We start from the raw sequence: 14,819 nt of genomic DNA on the forward strand, positions 1-14,819 counted from the left end.
CCAATCCAGTGGGTCTGTGTATGTGTGTTTAGGAGAAAGGGTCACTGCTTGACTCTTTCCACAAAGTAGTCAGATAATTTGAAGAAAAGTAAGTCAATTTTTTACCATTAGTTTACACTGCTCTTCTATGGACAAGCTCTACTCACGCTCATCTAATCCCCTAGGAAGACTGGTTTAAATCAGGTTTCTTTTTTGTCATAATTGAAGTCAGGAAAAAATTAAGCTTACTTTCTTCTTTCCAGTAACAAAATATTTAAATGATGACAGCACACTGAAGGAGCAAAACCAGGGACTGTAACTGCTAATTACTGCTCCCATTTTCTACCCTCCTAACTTTGAAGCTCTGCATCTATTCCATGACATAGAGCAGAAATATGCATGAGTTGCAATTCTCCCTCTACAACAGGGATAACTAATTGACAGCCTGAAGGCTGAATCCAGCTCTGCAAGATGGTTTTTCTTGGATCCCACGATGGCCTAGAGCAAAGACTGCACATCATGTACTGTGCTAAACAATTTGCTTAGCCCACAGGAGAGCGGGAAAGAGAGAAAGGGGGTGAGGAGAAGTAGGGTGTGGGAGGAACAAAAGGACGTGGGTGATGGCTGAGGGGCTGGAATGGAAGTGTAACACTTCCAGCACTTCCCCACGTTCCCAAGCTGCCTGTCCAGAGAGCAGCTTGTGTGGGGCAGAGCTGGAGCAAGCAGAGCATCTGCCCCAAACTGGGCTAAGCCAGAGGAGGGACCACAACCACACCAGGCTCTTGAGCTCACGCACCTTTTGTGATGAGCTTTTCAGAGATAGTTTTGCCAGACCTACTACATAATCAGGAAAGATCATGAGTGAACTGGTGCCCCAAAAATCCCTACAGCAAACAGGGCAGCACCAGTCCTGCATGGAGACTACAGTTTCTCCAATGGGAAGTCACACTGCCAGAGCAGATACTCTGCAAGTTCCTGGCCTGCACACAAATCTTCACATCCTCTATCACAGAACCACAGAATAAACTAGGCTGGAAAAGACCTCTGAGATCATTAGGTCCAACCTCTGATCTAGCATTACCTTATCAGCTAAACCATGGCACTGAGTGCCTCACTGAGTCCATGTAACAACAAAGCAAAGGGCCAAAATTTGAATTTAGACACCATCCCCGAGCATCAGTGAAATTAAAATCAATGACTCTCATCTGCTTCTGCAGGAGCAGTCCTAATCCCAACAGGAACTAATCCCAGCAGTCCTAATCCCAGCAAAATGGAAGAAGAAAAGCAAGTGTCCCTGTTTCCTGCATCTTCTACAGCACCTACATATTTCATTTTTTGGCCTTTGCGGTCTGGGCAGCAGAGGGTTAAAGACTCAATCATCTTGATATATTCATCTGAGCCATGAGCAGCTGGCAGGGAGAAAACAAAAAAATAAGGAGGCCCATTGCCATAGGGAATCAGCAATACAGGCTCTAGAGGAATAAATCCAGGAAAATGGAAAATTACAAGTTAGAGAACTCATTTTTTATCCCAGCACCACCCAAAAGGGGTAATTTTTGGAACATTTCAAAGGGTTTCCAAAGTTATTTGTAGTTAGTGCTAAAAATTGCTGTGAAACATTTCAATTAGTCCTTAAAACAGAGCAATGAAGAGCAGTCTTGTGAGGAACAAACAGAACTGCAAGAGAGCTCCCAATCTCTCCAGAGCTGACAGATTTTTTGTCTGAGATGAAGATTTAATTTCTTCCTGCCTCAGTTTTTCTGTCTAGAAAACAGCAACAGTAAGATCACCTTCATTCCCAAATATGGGCATATTTAAATATTAGAAAATGCCTTGAAGAACTTCTTTTGAAACACCTACTTATAAATGGAGGAAAGAGGACTTTTTATGGTATTCTTGCAAAAGGAAAACAATGCTAAAGTGCTGGAATAGAAGTATCCCTTGATTCTCTTTCTTCTGTATAAACAATAATTTACTAAAGTGAGCTAACCTTTATGATGTTATTTTCTACTTTGGGAAAATATTGTGACTATTTTTGGGTGTAAAAACCTAATTACTTCAGTTACCATGTTGAAATGAAATTATTTGCAATGCTTAACATTACACCTTTCATTAATATCAAAAGATTGGTTCATCCCATTCAGAGTGAAAATCTCACATATTGAGATTTTTATTGTATTTTACTAGCTAATTCCATGATGGCAGTTTTGAATATTTCAGCGGTCACTTCTTCAGTAATTATTACTACAAGCCTAATACATTTTATTTTATGAAGAAACTTTAATATCATATGAAGTATCTTGCCAAAAATGCTGCTTGATGCCTACTTATGAAAGGACAGACCTTTACACTGGATTTTATGTTATTCAGAAAGTGAAACATAGCTAAGTTTTCATGTATTTTGAGAAAAATAGTCTATTAAGAAACCAAAATCATAGGTATTACAAAGACCAGTCTAGAAGACACCACTTTACAAAAAAAAAAAAATCTCAGTAAAGTCACTTTATCAGGAGCCTTTTCTGTTTTAAAACCACATCACACACTACACCAAAGAACTAATTCCACTAATAAAACTGGAGCCATACAAATTCTCTTCAGATAAAGATGTCTACAAGAGAGACTTGCAAGTGTCTGACGAAAAATTTAAGAACAGCATGGTATTCAAGGAATCTGCTTAATTATTGCCATCTTACTCTTGCAGGATTTTTTTGCATTCTGTATACTTTCAGGTGAAAAAAATCATTCATTTATTTTAAAATCAGAGAAAAGCCTGCAGGTTTTTTACAAAACAATCTATCAGAAGTATTATTGTTAAGTAAGGATAAGTCATTGAGCTGAAAACCAGACTTTTAACAGTTTCTGCCAGGAAAGCATTTACTAACAGGAATTGAGGAACAAAAGCGACCAAAAATGCCTTTGCATCTGGAAATGGTTACCAAAATGGCAACTGTGTATAAAGTAGCCCAATCACATAACCATAAGACTTTTTTTTAATCTTTCTTTTAAGAGCATGTGTTACGAAAAATATTGACACTTCCCCCTTTTTTTTTCCTTAAACTCAAATATTTTCAACTTATAAATTAATTCAAAACTAACAAACAAGATTTTTGTGTGTGTTTTTTCCCTCCGCCTTATTGTGACCTTTTGGAACTGAATTATATAGCATGTATATAAGTAAAAAAATTAAATTTCAGTCTAGCCAGCTCTACCACCCAGCTCCTCTCCCCAGTCAATTTTGATAGCATGGAAGCACAAAGAAGCCCAGTTTAGAGAGTCCACATGTGTTTAATCTTTGATTAATTGAACAAAAACTAAGCGCCTCCAGACATATTTCTTTTAATCACAGGAAAGATATCTTTTCAGTTGCTTTGCTAGTAGGAGAGAGTCAGCAGATGTGTGCCTGGTCTAAAGGGAATTTCTGTTTCTCTGGAGAACACAGTTTAAATAGGAGAGGAACAGACATATGCTGACTTAGCACTGCTGAACAGATGACGTAGAGAAGCATCTACCACCTCAGGGACTGGAACGGGGCAGTTTTCAAATTAAATTTCTTTCAAATTCAAAGCGATCAGCTGAAATCAATTTACATACAGGATGCGAGTTAAGTCAGACAGTCCTCATCAAAACAGCTCACAGACACAAAGATGCAAATCTGTCTTTGTCAGCAGTATGATATCAAAGACAGGTTTTAACCTTATGACAGAAAAAAGGAAAAATAAAAATGAATTTCCTCAAAAATTTAAGCTTGGCTGATACTTTTGTTTTCTGGGGAATGATAACTCAAATTAATATTTCATTAATATGGAGTATTTGCCAAATAGTCTCAATTCATATACAAAATGTATTGGCACAACGCAAATTTATTTCCAAATAGTAAATCAGATCAAGTCTTTAAGAACTTCAGAAAAACTTTTTTTAAAGTGTCATACTGGGGAAAAAAGCATCAGAACAACCAATGTACTAGTCAGCATTTTACTTGTCTGACTTTATACTTCTGCCTACAGGCATATGTCCTGTCCCATCAGCTAGGAAATGGAAACACTTATGAAAACAGAAATGATCTTCACTTCATCTAGTTCCACCAAGATGTCTTGGGGGAGGAGGAGAAGGAGGGGAGGAGGTGGGGGAAGAGAGATCAAGAGTCTAAAGCAGAAATTGGGAGAAAATGTACTAGGCACCTCTTACATGAAAACACCATGTAAAGACTCCCTTGGACCAGAGGAAGCTCACAACCAGGAATAAAGAGGAGACAGCCAATGGTCCCAGTTAATTTGATAACTTGCATTAAGGAGTTCCCTCTGAACTCTGCTCAATCCTTCCCAGCCCAGAGGCACACACACAGGGTGGAGAGCTATTGAACAGCACATCACTTATTGCCATGGGAAGGGAGGAAAAACAAGCATCAGACACTGAAAACAAACTGTGGTATCAAAATGTCCTTCTCCTTCTTCATGCAATTAGGATATCTGCCTTTATTTGCATTTACACTTGCTGTTAAGAGTCCAAATTGTTTTCCACAGGCTTCTGAATACCAAAACTAAGGAGAGCTTTGGTATCAATTCACTATGTTAGCTGGATTCAGGAAAAACACTTAAATACTTGTCTCAGACTCATGCTTGATATAGTTGGACCCTTCAACCTGAAAAATTTCAATTCCATTTTTTTCTTTGAAACTAACCACTTGATGACAAAATGTGCAAAGGAAAGCTTTCACCTCATTTGAAGAGCCAGATTCCCCAGTTTTGGTTCACGGTTTCAGATAATCTTTTACCCATCAGAGCTGCCATTCCAGAAAAGACTGGCACCACATTGTTTGATTTATGAACTCACTGAGCTGCACAGCAATTTCTGGCAAGACTATAAAACGTCTAATTTTGCTTAATCATCCATCCCAGCACGGCTGCTGTAACATCCTAAATTACTCATCAGCTTAAGAATAATCTGTTTATTCACAGTATCAGAACGCATCAAGAACTGTACTCCTAACTTCCTCTGTTCTGCATAGTTTCTGGGAAAATACAGACGTGTAAGAACAATTTTCTGGCAAAGTGTGCATTATTTTGCCCTGATCTTGGCAGGAATAGATAGAGATTGAATAGGAATCTTTAATTTATGTGCTCTGTTTCCACAGTGGTTGAAAGTCTCATGTAATAGCATCTATGAAAATTTTTTGTTTTTTAAGTATTATTGTTATCCATTGACAGTAACACTCACCTGTGAACTGTTTTGATACAGAATTAGCTATAATGCTCAAATATGTTGACACACATCTGCAATCAATGTCCTCTCAGTCTGCTTCCAAAATCTAGTGAATCTTAGCACTTCAGGTGTACTATGAAAGAGGCTTCCAAACATACCCACAGAACAACCAAAACCCTAAAATACAAATCTCATGATCTTTAAGACTTTTAAGAACTAACTTACAAATATCAATAAACATACAAGTTGCATTTTAGATAATAAACATGGAAATTTCCTTTAATAATAGACTTAGACATAACAGAATGAAGTTCTGTCATATCAAACTTACAGGTAGAAGCATATTTAAGCCATAGCTTTTCCAGTCAAACCTCACTGCTTTAGTTTTTGCTAGAGTATTTTTCGGTTGTTGTTTTTTTAATAATCTCTAGGGTTTTCTTTTTCTTAAATCTGTACATAAGTTTATTCCTTAATGCATACATTAATCTTGTAACCCCATCTACAGCATGCACAGCCAGTAATTCTATTGTTTTGTCATTTATTTCATGAGTGCAGGCAAAAGACTCAAAGAAGACAGACCTTTTGTGATACCTTAAAACCAACCACACACTTGAAACAAAGCCCTGACTTTTGTGAGACTTTGCCAAATAAAACTGTAAACAACATAAACAGCACATGCTTGCCATGCACATGGGTGCCTCAAATGATGGAAGCTCTGATATGTATCCAAAATGTTTTATTTGTTCTCATGCAACTGCAGAAGGGAGGTATTTGTCCCACTCTCTTAATGTGCCAATGATTACACATAAGGTCCATTTATACAAACTTATTGTTTGAATTTTGACAATATTGCATAATTTGCAGGTAACACTACAATCAATAACTCAGAAAGGCTGTATATTGCCTAAAATTAATGCAAAGTGCATTAATGCAGCTAATTAAGCAGCTCATATTCTACATAACAATAAAATGAACTACAGGGAAGTCATCACCAGTCTTCAGATTCTATAATCTTAAAACTGTAACAAAGCATTTTTAGAACTAGAGCCGTCATCTTGCATGCCCTGGAAATTATGTTATGGTGATGACAAAGCTACACATGAAAGAATCATGCCAAATGCCTTGGTCATAAATAGACCCCTTCTCTAAAAACTCTCTCTGACAAGGCAAGGTGTGAGGGGAAAGAACTTGTGGCAAAAGAGAAGTAAGTTTATCTCAGAGAAATATGGTTTGAAAAACAGATTTGCAGAGTCCCTGACTAGCAAACATAAACAACTTCATTTGCATTTGTTTTTTTTCTTAACAGCCCGAAAAATCTTTAGAGTGGAGAAAGGAAGATGAATATACCCTTGCAGCTATTGTTGCCACTCTTGAGATGAGTAGGCTTCTACAAAATTGTTACTTAACAGACATTCACAAGATCCAGGGATACCATTTTCCTCAAAATGGAACAACATTTTAAAAAAATTAAAATTTGAATCAAACTATCACACACCAGTAACTGAATTTGGTCTTAATCAGGTGGTTTCATTCACCAGACAATCCTGAGAGACTCATGCTTGTGAAGCAGCTTGCAGCCACTTTCCAGTCTGCTAATGCACTTTTTCAGAACTGCTTCTATTCCCCCACTCTGAAAAACGACTTTGTTTTCCAACTGTTTATGTGATAGCCAAAACAGTCTTCAGCCTTTACTCTGAGGATGAAGTATGACTCCACTTTCTTCTGCCACCTGTAAAAGCTGACATTTATAGAGAGAATTACCCAGCTTCATTCTGACAAGGACATGCCCTGTCCCCGTTCCTTAGGACCTTTCACCACCGGAGAACATGTCACTGGTAGGCAGTAATCCAAAACCAGTTACATTCCTCCAAAACAAAACATGGAGCTAATTTAAGTAGGTCTCCAGTGATCAAAAGGCTGAGTTCAGGAAGTCAGGGAGAGGGATGGAAACAGACTTGGAGCAGCCTCAGTCTGGAGGATGCCTCCAGCCTGATTATCCCATCACTCAGCCCTTCTGGGCTACACTGCAGAAACTGCATGCTTCTGCAAATTGACTCTGAACACATACAGCCAGTCTCCATTTCAAAAAGTTGTGGAAATGGAATTTCAAATACAGATGAAGCCAGTCAACTTAAAAAAAATAAATCCCCCAGTTAAACAGGAGTTAGATCACTTATTTGACTGACTTGTGATTCACATTTTATGCAAATTTATCTCCTTCCCATTTATCACAGATGCAAATTACAAAGAAAATGTCAAGTAATACTAAGTTACAAAGCTTCTTTGCACAGTGCAACAGAGAGTAGTTTTACTCATCTCCAAAGTGTCTGAAAGATTTTAATTCTTGAAATATCAAGTCACTGGCTAAAGCACAGGTTTGGTAGATTTAGGATACCTCTCTTGACCAGTCAGAGGATCATCTTGTTTTAAGGATTTTTAGGGGATGGTGCTTGGTTTCAAAGAAATAACCAAAGAAACTTAAGCAAATAAGCTGCACAAGTATTTTATACAAAATAAAATAGGATTATGGAGAAGATACAACAAATCCTTAATGCTGTGAGTAGACACACGACACCTTCCAACATTCTGAAAGGGGTCACAGGAGCCACAGATTGAATAAGAGGCTTATTTAATTCAATTTGCTGATAATAAATGTTATTTAGGTCATGTTCAATGGTATTAATTTAGGACTAACACTATCATTGCTTAGATATATATCAGTGGAAGAAAAGGCAGCATCCTCTGGATTAAATGACATGCAAATGTCAGTCAAGTCACCAAGGAGAGGCTGATAACTAGAAAGTGACAAAGCAGAGGGAAAAGCAGATAGAAAACCATCTTCAATTCTGATTTAAGTCACTACTCCCCTGTGGTAATCAAATCTAAAGCTGCTCTGAAAGTTCTTAAAACACACAGGTATTTAAAAAAAGATAAAACAGCTTTTAATACAGTGCAATCTTCTGAAATCTGCAGCTTTGAAATCCCCCGACATTTCCTTCTTTGCAACTGTGGAATCTGAGAACAATGTGCTTAAGGAAGATGTCCACCTGACTACATAGGCAACAAATTCCCTTTGTGGATGGATCTCAAAAGATGAGCATGGGAACTGCTTAAAAAGTTGAAAAATAATTGCATGAAGGCATAACAGACATGAAAACTTACTTTCGTATTAACCTGAATCTAAAGTAAAGTGTACAACACCCATTGGAAAGCGAAGGAACTTTGTCTAACAATGTGTTACTATATGAGATGATGGAAGAAAAGCCATAAATTTCCTATCACATTGTAAAACAAACTGGTGCAGACATGAGCTGCCTCTTCCAGTCAAGATCTTGCAGGTAAACTGCAAAACACGATGCTGTCTCCTGTTTCACAAATGTTTTTGGCTAAAATTGTAGCATCAAAGCATATAATGAGTACTCTTAATCATCTTCTGTACTTTGTGGAAAGTAGAAACCAAGCAAAGGCAATTTGACTCTGCAAACACACAAAAATTGAACTAGAACATAAGGATTTCTAAACAAGCAACTGTGTATGACTAGAGGCATACAAATGTAAATGCTCTGGGGCTCAGCACAGGTGTACTGAGAGCTAAACAGAGCAGTTTGCTGATTTGCAGCTGTGAACACAGCTCCAGTTTATAATGATGATAGCATTACACCTATAAGGTAGAGCTTTTTAATTTAATGCAAATTTATTCCACCAGCCTTCAACTCTTTCCTTGTTCCTCACCTCTTCTGTGCTATTTAAAGTGGTTTGGTGCTATTGCACTGTCAAATCAGTACCTTTCCACTAAAATAATAACCTTTACTGTTAAAGTTCTTTGTCTACAATGTCCTGGTATGCAACTGAAACTGTATCTCATTATACCTACAAATCTTATTTATGAATATAGACTGTGACTTTTCTTTACAGCATTGTTGCTGGTTATTTTTTGATAAAAGCCCTTGATACAAGGGCTAGTGAGTTCCACTTTGAGGAGGATTAACAATTTAATGCTACATTATTGTTAAATAGTGTACATTTCCACACTTTAAAGAAGTGTTTTTTTGTCTCAAGGGTTGGCTGAAGCTCTTCAAAAAATTTGTGGCAATATCAATATTTTGCATTCAGCCCCTGTTGGTAAGACTCGCTACTATAATCACATGAAAACTGTTTGAGCCAGGGGTGACAAACACATTTAATAGCTATGTACCAGTTGCATTGATGCACGCACAGTGCAGCAATCCCTCAAGTCCACCTCACATTTCTGGGTTCTGATGAGAAGCGTGGAAGACACAGAAGCACTGCGTGCACTTCAACATCACTTCAAGGTACACCACAAACCAAAATAACGTGAAGCAAGCAGAGAACATTAAAACCCTTCTAAGAACCAACATGAAGTGCTATAAAAGAAACAGCAATTAGATAAAAATCAAGATCTCAACCATTAATGCCCACTCAAAATTACACTTACAAGATACCAGATATGACATTTGGGAGTAAGTGTGATTTAAACAGTTTACACATTTACTGGATAAGCATACTTCCAGCTACCCAGACACTGATTACTTTTATCACTAAAGTGGTTAACAAGGAAACAGCATGATCTTAATCATGTATATCTATGCTGTTGTATGTGAAGCTTGAGATCTTTCTGGTGTAGTTACAAAAGTCCTTGGGATTGTCTTGAACGTGAGAGACCAGACAGAGGGCTCAAGCAAATGCACAAATTTACAGTCTATTTCCTTGGTCTGCTGTGAGACTTATGAAAATCTATAAACCCTTCTTCTAAAACTATACACCAATGGTGGCACTTAACCTATCTAAGAGATAGGAGCCTCTTCAGAGCTCCTTAACAACATGAATCATTCAGTCAACAGAGATCAGTGCTTCCAGAGTGACTCACCCAGTTCTGTGCTGCTCTTCAACCGGATACCAGGTGAATTGCTACACATTACAAAGGAAGCCTATAAAAGCCACTTCAAAATAGATATCTAACTTTGAATTGCAAGGCTTCCTCTCATACTTTAGTACCCCCAAAACTGATTTTTTTTTGACCTACGCTTGGCCCTCCATATGAATGCTTAAACCACTTTAATGTACATTCTCTTCCTCTACAACAAGTAGAGTTTAAAGGATATACAGGAAGAGATAAGCATTACAAAGTGATGTGAACATACTTGACTGCTCCTTCCGTTGGCCACTACTTAAAACCAGAGAGATAACTTTGTGAGCCAGTTCTTTTAGAGAAAAAATAATTAATTTTGTGTTTCTGAATCTGCCATTCCTCTTTCTAGTGCTTATTTGTGCAACAACAACAACCACCCCGTTAGATCAAGTCCTGGCTATCCTGCCTCCTATTACACACTAAATTGCATGGTTATCTGGAGAGGAAAAAACATGTATAAATTGAAACTAATATACAAACTCTTACAAACATAAAGCAATCATAATTTTGTGGAAGCATAAAAGTAGCAAGGACGCACAAAATCATCTGAATTTCTCCAGTGATATGATACATCTCCTGACTCCCCTTCTACTTTCCTATCTCTGCATAAATAATAATTAACCGTGTAACTCCTTCATTGCTTTCAAGTCACTGCCTCAGAGGCAGCTCACACTTATTTTTATCTTCAAATAACATCAAAGCAAGCGGCTGTTACCGAAGGGGGGAGGAGGGAAATGCACTTACTTGCCACCTCCAGCGATGCATTGTGACTCACGGCTTCCCCAAGGTAATTCCTGGCCACACACACATAGACCCCTTCGTCCGGCCGGCTCTTGCGCCCGTGCACGATGCGCAGGAAAAATAAAGATCCGCTGGGCAGCAGCATCCGGTGGGAGCGCGGGTCATCCTTGTCCGTTTCCACCCTTTCCCCGCCCTTGTACCACTCGATGGTGGGGGTGGGCCTTCCCTCTGCCTTGCAGTTCAGAGTGGCTGGTTCTCCTTTGGAAACAATCAAGTCCGAGGGGTGTTCCACGATGCGAGGCGGGAAATCCTCCTGTCGAAGACGGGAACCTGCAAGGTAAGAAAACAAAAGTTTTCTTAGGAAATCACTGCCAGGTACAGTCACGGTGTTTTGCAAAACAGCTACTTAACCATCACCTTGCAGCACACCATTTGACAAGAGCAGCTATTAACATCCTAAAGTACACAAAAGAAAACCTTAGTGCACTTCACTATGTGCAAGGTTCTCCCAAGTGAGTATGTTCAAAAGCATTTTTTCAAGAGGGGACCTAATACTAGAGGACAACCAGATTCCTAAATCACATCCATCTTTACATGGATCTATTCATGTACATAAATTTATACATACATGCATATGCACATTTAGAACTACAAAAACTAGTCCTGCAGACACTCCACGGAGATCAGACCACCTCAACCAGAAGAACTGGTACTTCTAATCCATAACCCATAGCCATAGCCAACCTCATGCAACTTCCTGCAAGGGCCATTAATTCATGCAATGTCTACAGAGTAACTCTAACATTTCCAGGGCCCACAGAGTTGCTTTATTTCACTTGTACTATCATCTCTTAAGTTCCTTGTTAAGCAGTGCCATAGAAGTATAAATACGTGGAGGGCTTGAATGTTTCTTATGCCTCGTGCATCAGGGAAAATTTTTACTTTATAAAATTCTAGATGTCTCCAATCTAGAAAAAACTGTGAGACAAGAGTATCCAGCATAAAAGAAAAAGTTGCAAGCAAATAAGATACTCTCCTAGACAAGGTACTTTTAAACAAGATGCTCTTCTAGAAAAGCATTCAACTTCAGACTATTTAAAAATTCAAGTTGATAACCTGCATTAAAAAAACAAAACCAAAACCCAAACAAAAAGAAAACAGAAAACAAATGAAAAAAAAAAAAACCAAATAGCCCCAAAACTCCAAAAAACAAACAAACAATCCCAGCAATAGTATGAATAGATATATACCACAGACAAATATGATAAGATACCAGGGACCCAAGAATTCCAAATTGGGAACACCTATCAAAACTTTCAAGGTTTTAAAATGCTGATTCAAATTCAAATTATTGTTTTCCTTATTTTCGTCTTTCTTGAAGCACAACTTTGCCATGGATAAAAACTAGTCTCTCGGGTCACTAATTCCTGATTATTAAAATCTCAGATGCCAAGATTCTTTATTAACATTAATAACATGGCGTTTGAACAGCTGGGAAGCACGAGAAACACAAGATCTATTCACTGCAGGTTAATAGACCATAAACTGATGTGGAAACAGGGAAAGGAGACAAGAAGAGGAGAGTTCCAGGGACTGCTGTTTTAAATACATGCTAATTATGTCATACAGGCATATATATTTTTATATATGTATATAAAATAAAACTATCCTAAAATGTGCAATTTTCATTTTATTTCACATTTTCTTCACGTCAAGATAATTAAATGTTCAACTAAGCAGCTAGCACTACCACACACTCCAAAATCGGTCAGTATGGCCAGACTACATTGAAATACATTTGCATTCTGTATGTAGCAAAACAGGGTAGTTTTACATGATCATTACTAATCATTAAATTGATCACAAAACATTTCAAGCAGCAATAAACCTCCTCTTCTGATAAGGTTTGGGTAGAAAAAGCAGAAGCCAGGGAGCTTCCAAACCCTTCTGCTGGCCCAAGCAGCCCAAGCCTGCACATCACACCAAACACAAATTTTAAGCAGCACCTCCGAGAGGTTTGGCACAGGCCAAACCCAGTGAAAGGAGCACAAGAAAATTGTGTCAACCAGCGCTGGTGTTTTGCAGCAGCTAGAAAAGCCTCTAATAGACTTCTGTGCTCCCTGAGAACACATCTCAGTCACTGCAAAGCTGCATCTGTGTCTACTCATCCCAAACTTTCACACAGCTTTTGTGAAAAGCCCCTCACTGAATACTTCTGCCCTCACAAGTGTGTTGGCCAATTTCAAATCCCTCTTCCCAAGGTAAAAATGCCCAGAGAGGGATTATAAACCTTATATTTTTACTCACTTCCTATGTAATTCCCAAAGAAAGGCGTTGAAACAAAGGATTACAGAGCTAAAATCAATTGCTCTTAAGATGCTCTGGAAGAATAAAACGTCAATTTCAATGTAAGATGTTTAAAAGGCAGTTAAGAAGCCTTTTAAAAAACAAAGTTTTGACATATGCTAGCATGTACTGTGTTTGTATTTTCACAGGCAATTCTAGCTAGCCAGCACACAATACAGTACAAGCCTCCTATTGTTTCTGTCAGCCTGGCCCAGACCACAAATAAATGAAATACCATTGTCAGATATACTGCATGCAAGCTTTCCAGACTGACATTTAACTGGCTGTACATGTACTTCAGGCACTGTACAGAATGAAAGCATAAAGACTGACCTCTACCTTTCTTGAAAACTGAGACTCAAAACCCTAGCCGGGGAAAAAATCCTTCAGGATCATCCAGGAATGCTCATATATATTTTTTATCTTTGCTGGATAATATTGGAGAAGATAAATAACAGAAATGTCTATTTTTTGTTTTTAATCTTAGAATTCTATAAAGTAACATTCCTCTAGCAAATTTCATAGCACTGCTTAGCTCAGAAAGGGACAGAAGTTGCATGATTAGTTGACTGGCCCATAGTGAGCAGTAAGCACAGATTTAGTGACAACTGCCTGAGGGGTATAATGGCCTTGACAACCAAGTTATAATCTTTCTACATATCTACACTTTTTCTTTTTTTTTCCATCTTCCTTTTCTTTTAGCTAGTTATTTAAGCTGCATTTATGTTTTATTGAGAAGAAGCAGCTTCAATTATCAACATAAATCTTAAGAGTGGGCACCAATCCTGTAATTTTCCTGTCAAAAATCCTTTGCAGAAGATGTTTGATTAAAAAAAAAAAAAAAGAAGAAGAAGAAACTCCAAAAGCTGAGCACCTAATACATACTGGATCTGCCATTAAATACACAACAGAGCTGCTGCTTCTTTTCCACAAAGATGACAGCACTGGGTTTTAGGAACCAAGCAACTTGTGTTCTCTGCTTTTATTACGATTCAAGTCTTTTATAAAAAGTCAATTGGATACCACCAATTAAAGTACCCCATACTAATTATTTCATGCTGCTGCTTAAAAGAACAATTATATGAAATCATGTTTCCAGTTTCTGGAAACCGTTGTGCTGCGCCACAACAATTTTTACAAGAATTCAAACAATGACATAAACAGATGTGAAGGTTCAAAGAAAACTTGCATTAGATAAATGACAAACTTGTAGAAGCTAAGATTTGCCTTTATTCCCACCTTAAAACATCCTGTTGGTAGCATATTAAAACTAAACTTATTGATAAACAGCAGGGAGTGTATTTAAATATGAAAGCTGCTGGTATCAGGGGTTCAAACACTGTGTACCCCTTGTGTACAAACATGCTCTCCTTTGGAGGAAAACAAAAAAATTTGTGCTATTGGAATAAACTGCATCAGTCCATCTAAACCTGAGCTCAGACGGTCATGGAAAACCTCATCTCCCAAGATCTATATATCTAAATAGTAATTTAACATAAGTATTATAAAATACTGTGTGACAGACTGTATCCTTAGCCAAATTCCTAAGGGCCAGTATACTCTTGGCCCTGTTTCTTTTCCATTTCACAAATACTACATTTAAGGTTGATTTTCAGAGCACAAG

At 37.9% G+C, this 14,819-nt stretch overlaps 1 protein-coding gene across 8 annotated transcripts in view; it reads right to left on the reverse strand.

The window, feature by feature from the left end:
- Positions 1–14,819, reverse strand: part of ROBO1 (roundabout guidance receptor 1) — a 687,859-nt gene that overhangs the window by 241,528 nt on the left and 431,512 nt on the right. For all 8 annotated transcript variants that reach the window (XM_036406668.2, XM_036406676.2, XM_036406700.2 and 5 more), the window contains one exon: positions 10,853–11,179. In XM_036406668.2, the coding sequence (XP_036262561.1) occupies positions 10,853–11,179 (327 nt within the window). The remainder of the gene's footprint in view (positions 1–10,852; positions 11,180–14,819) is intronic.

Source organism: Molothrus ater, chromosome 2, assembly GCF_012460135.2.
Source record: "Molothrus ater isolate BHLD 08-10-18 breed brown headed cowbird chromosome 2, BPBGC_Mater_1.1, whole genome shotgun sequence".
Lineage (NCBI taxonomy): Eukaryota > Metazoa > Chordata > Aves > Passeriformes > Icteridae > Molothrus > Molothrus ater.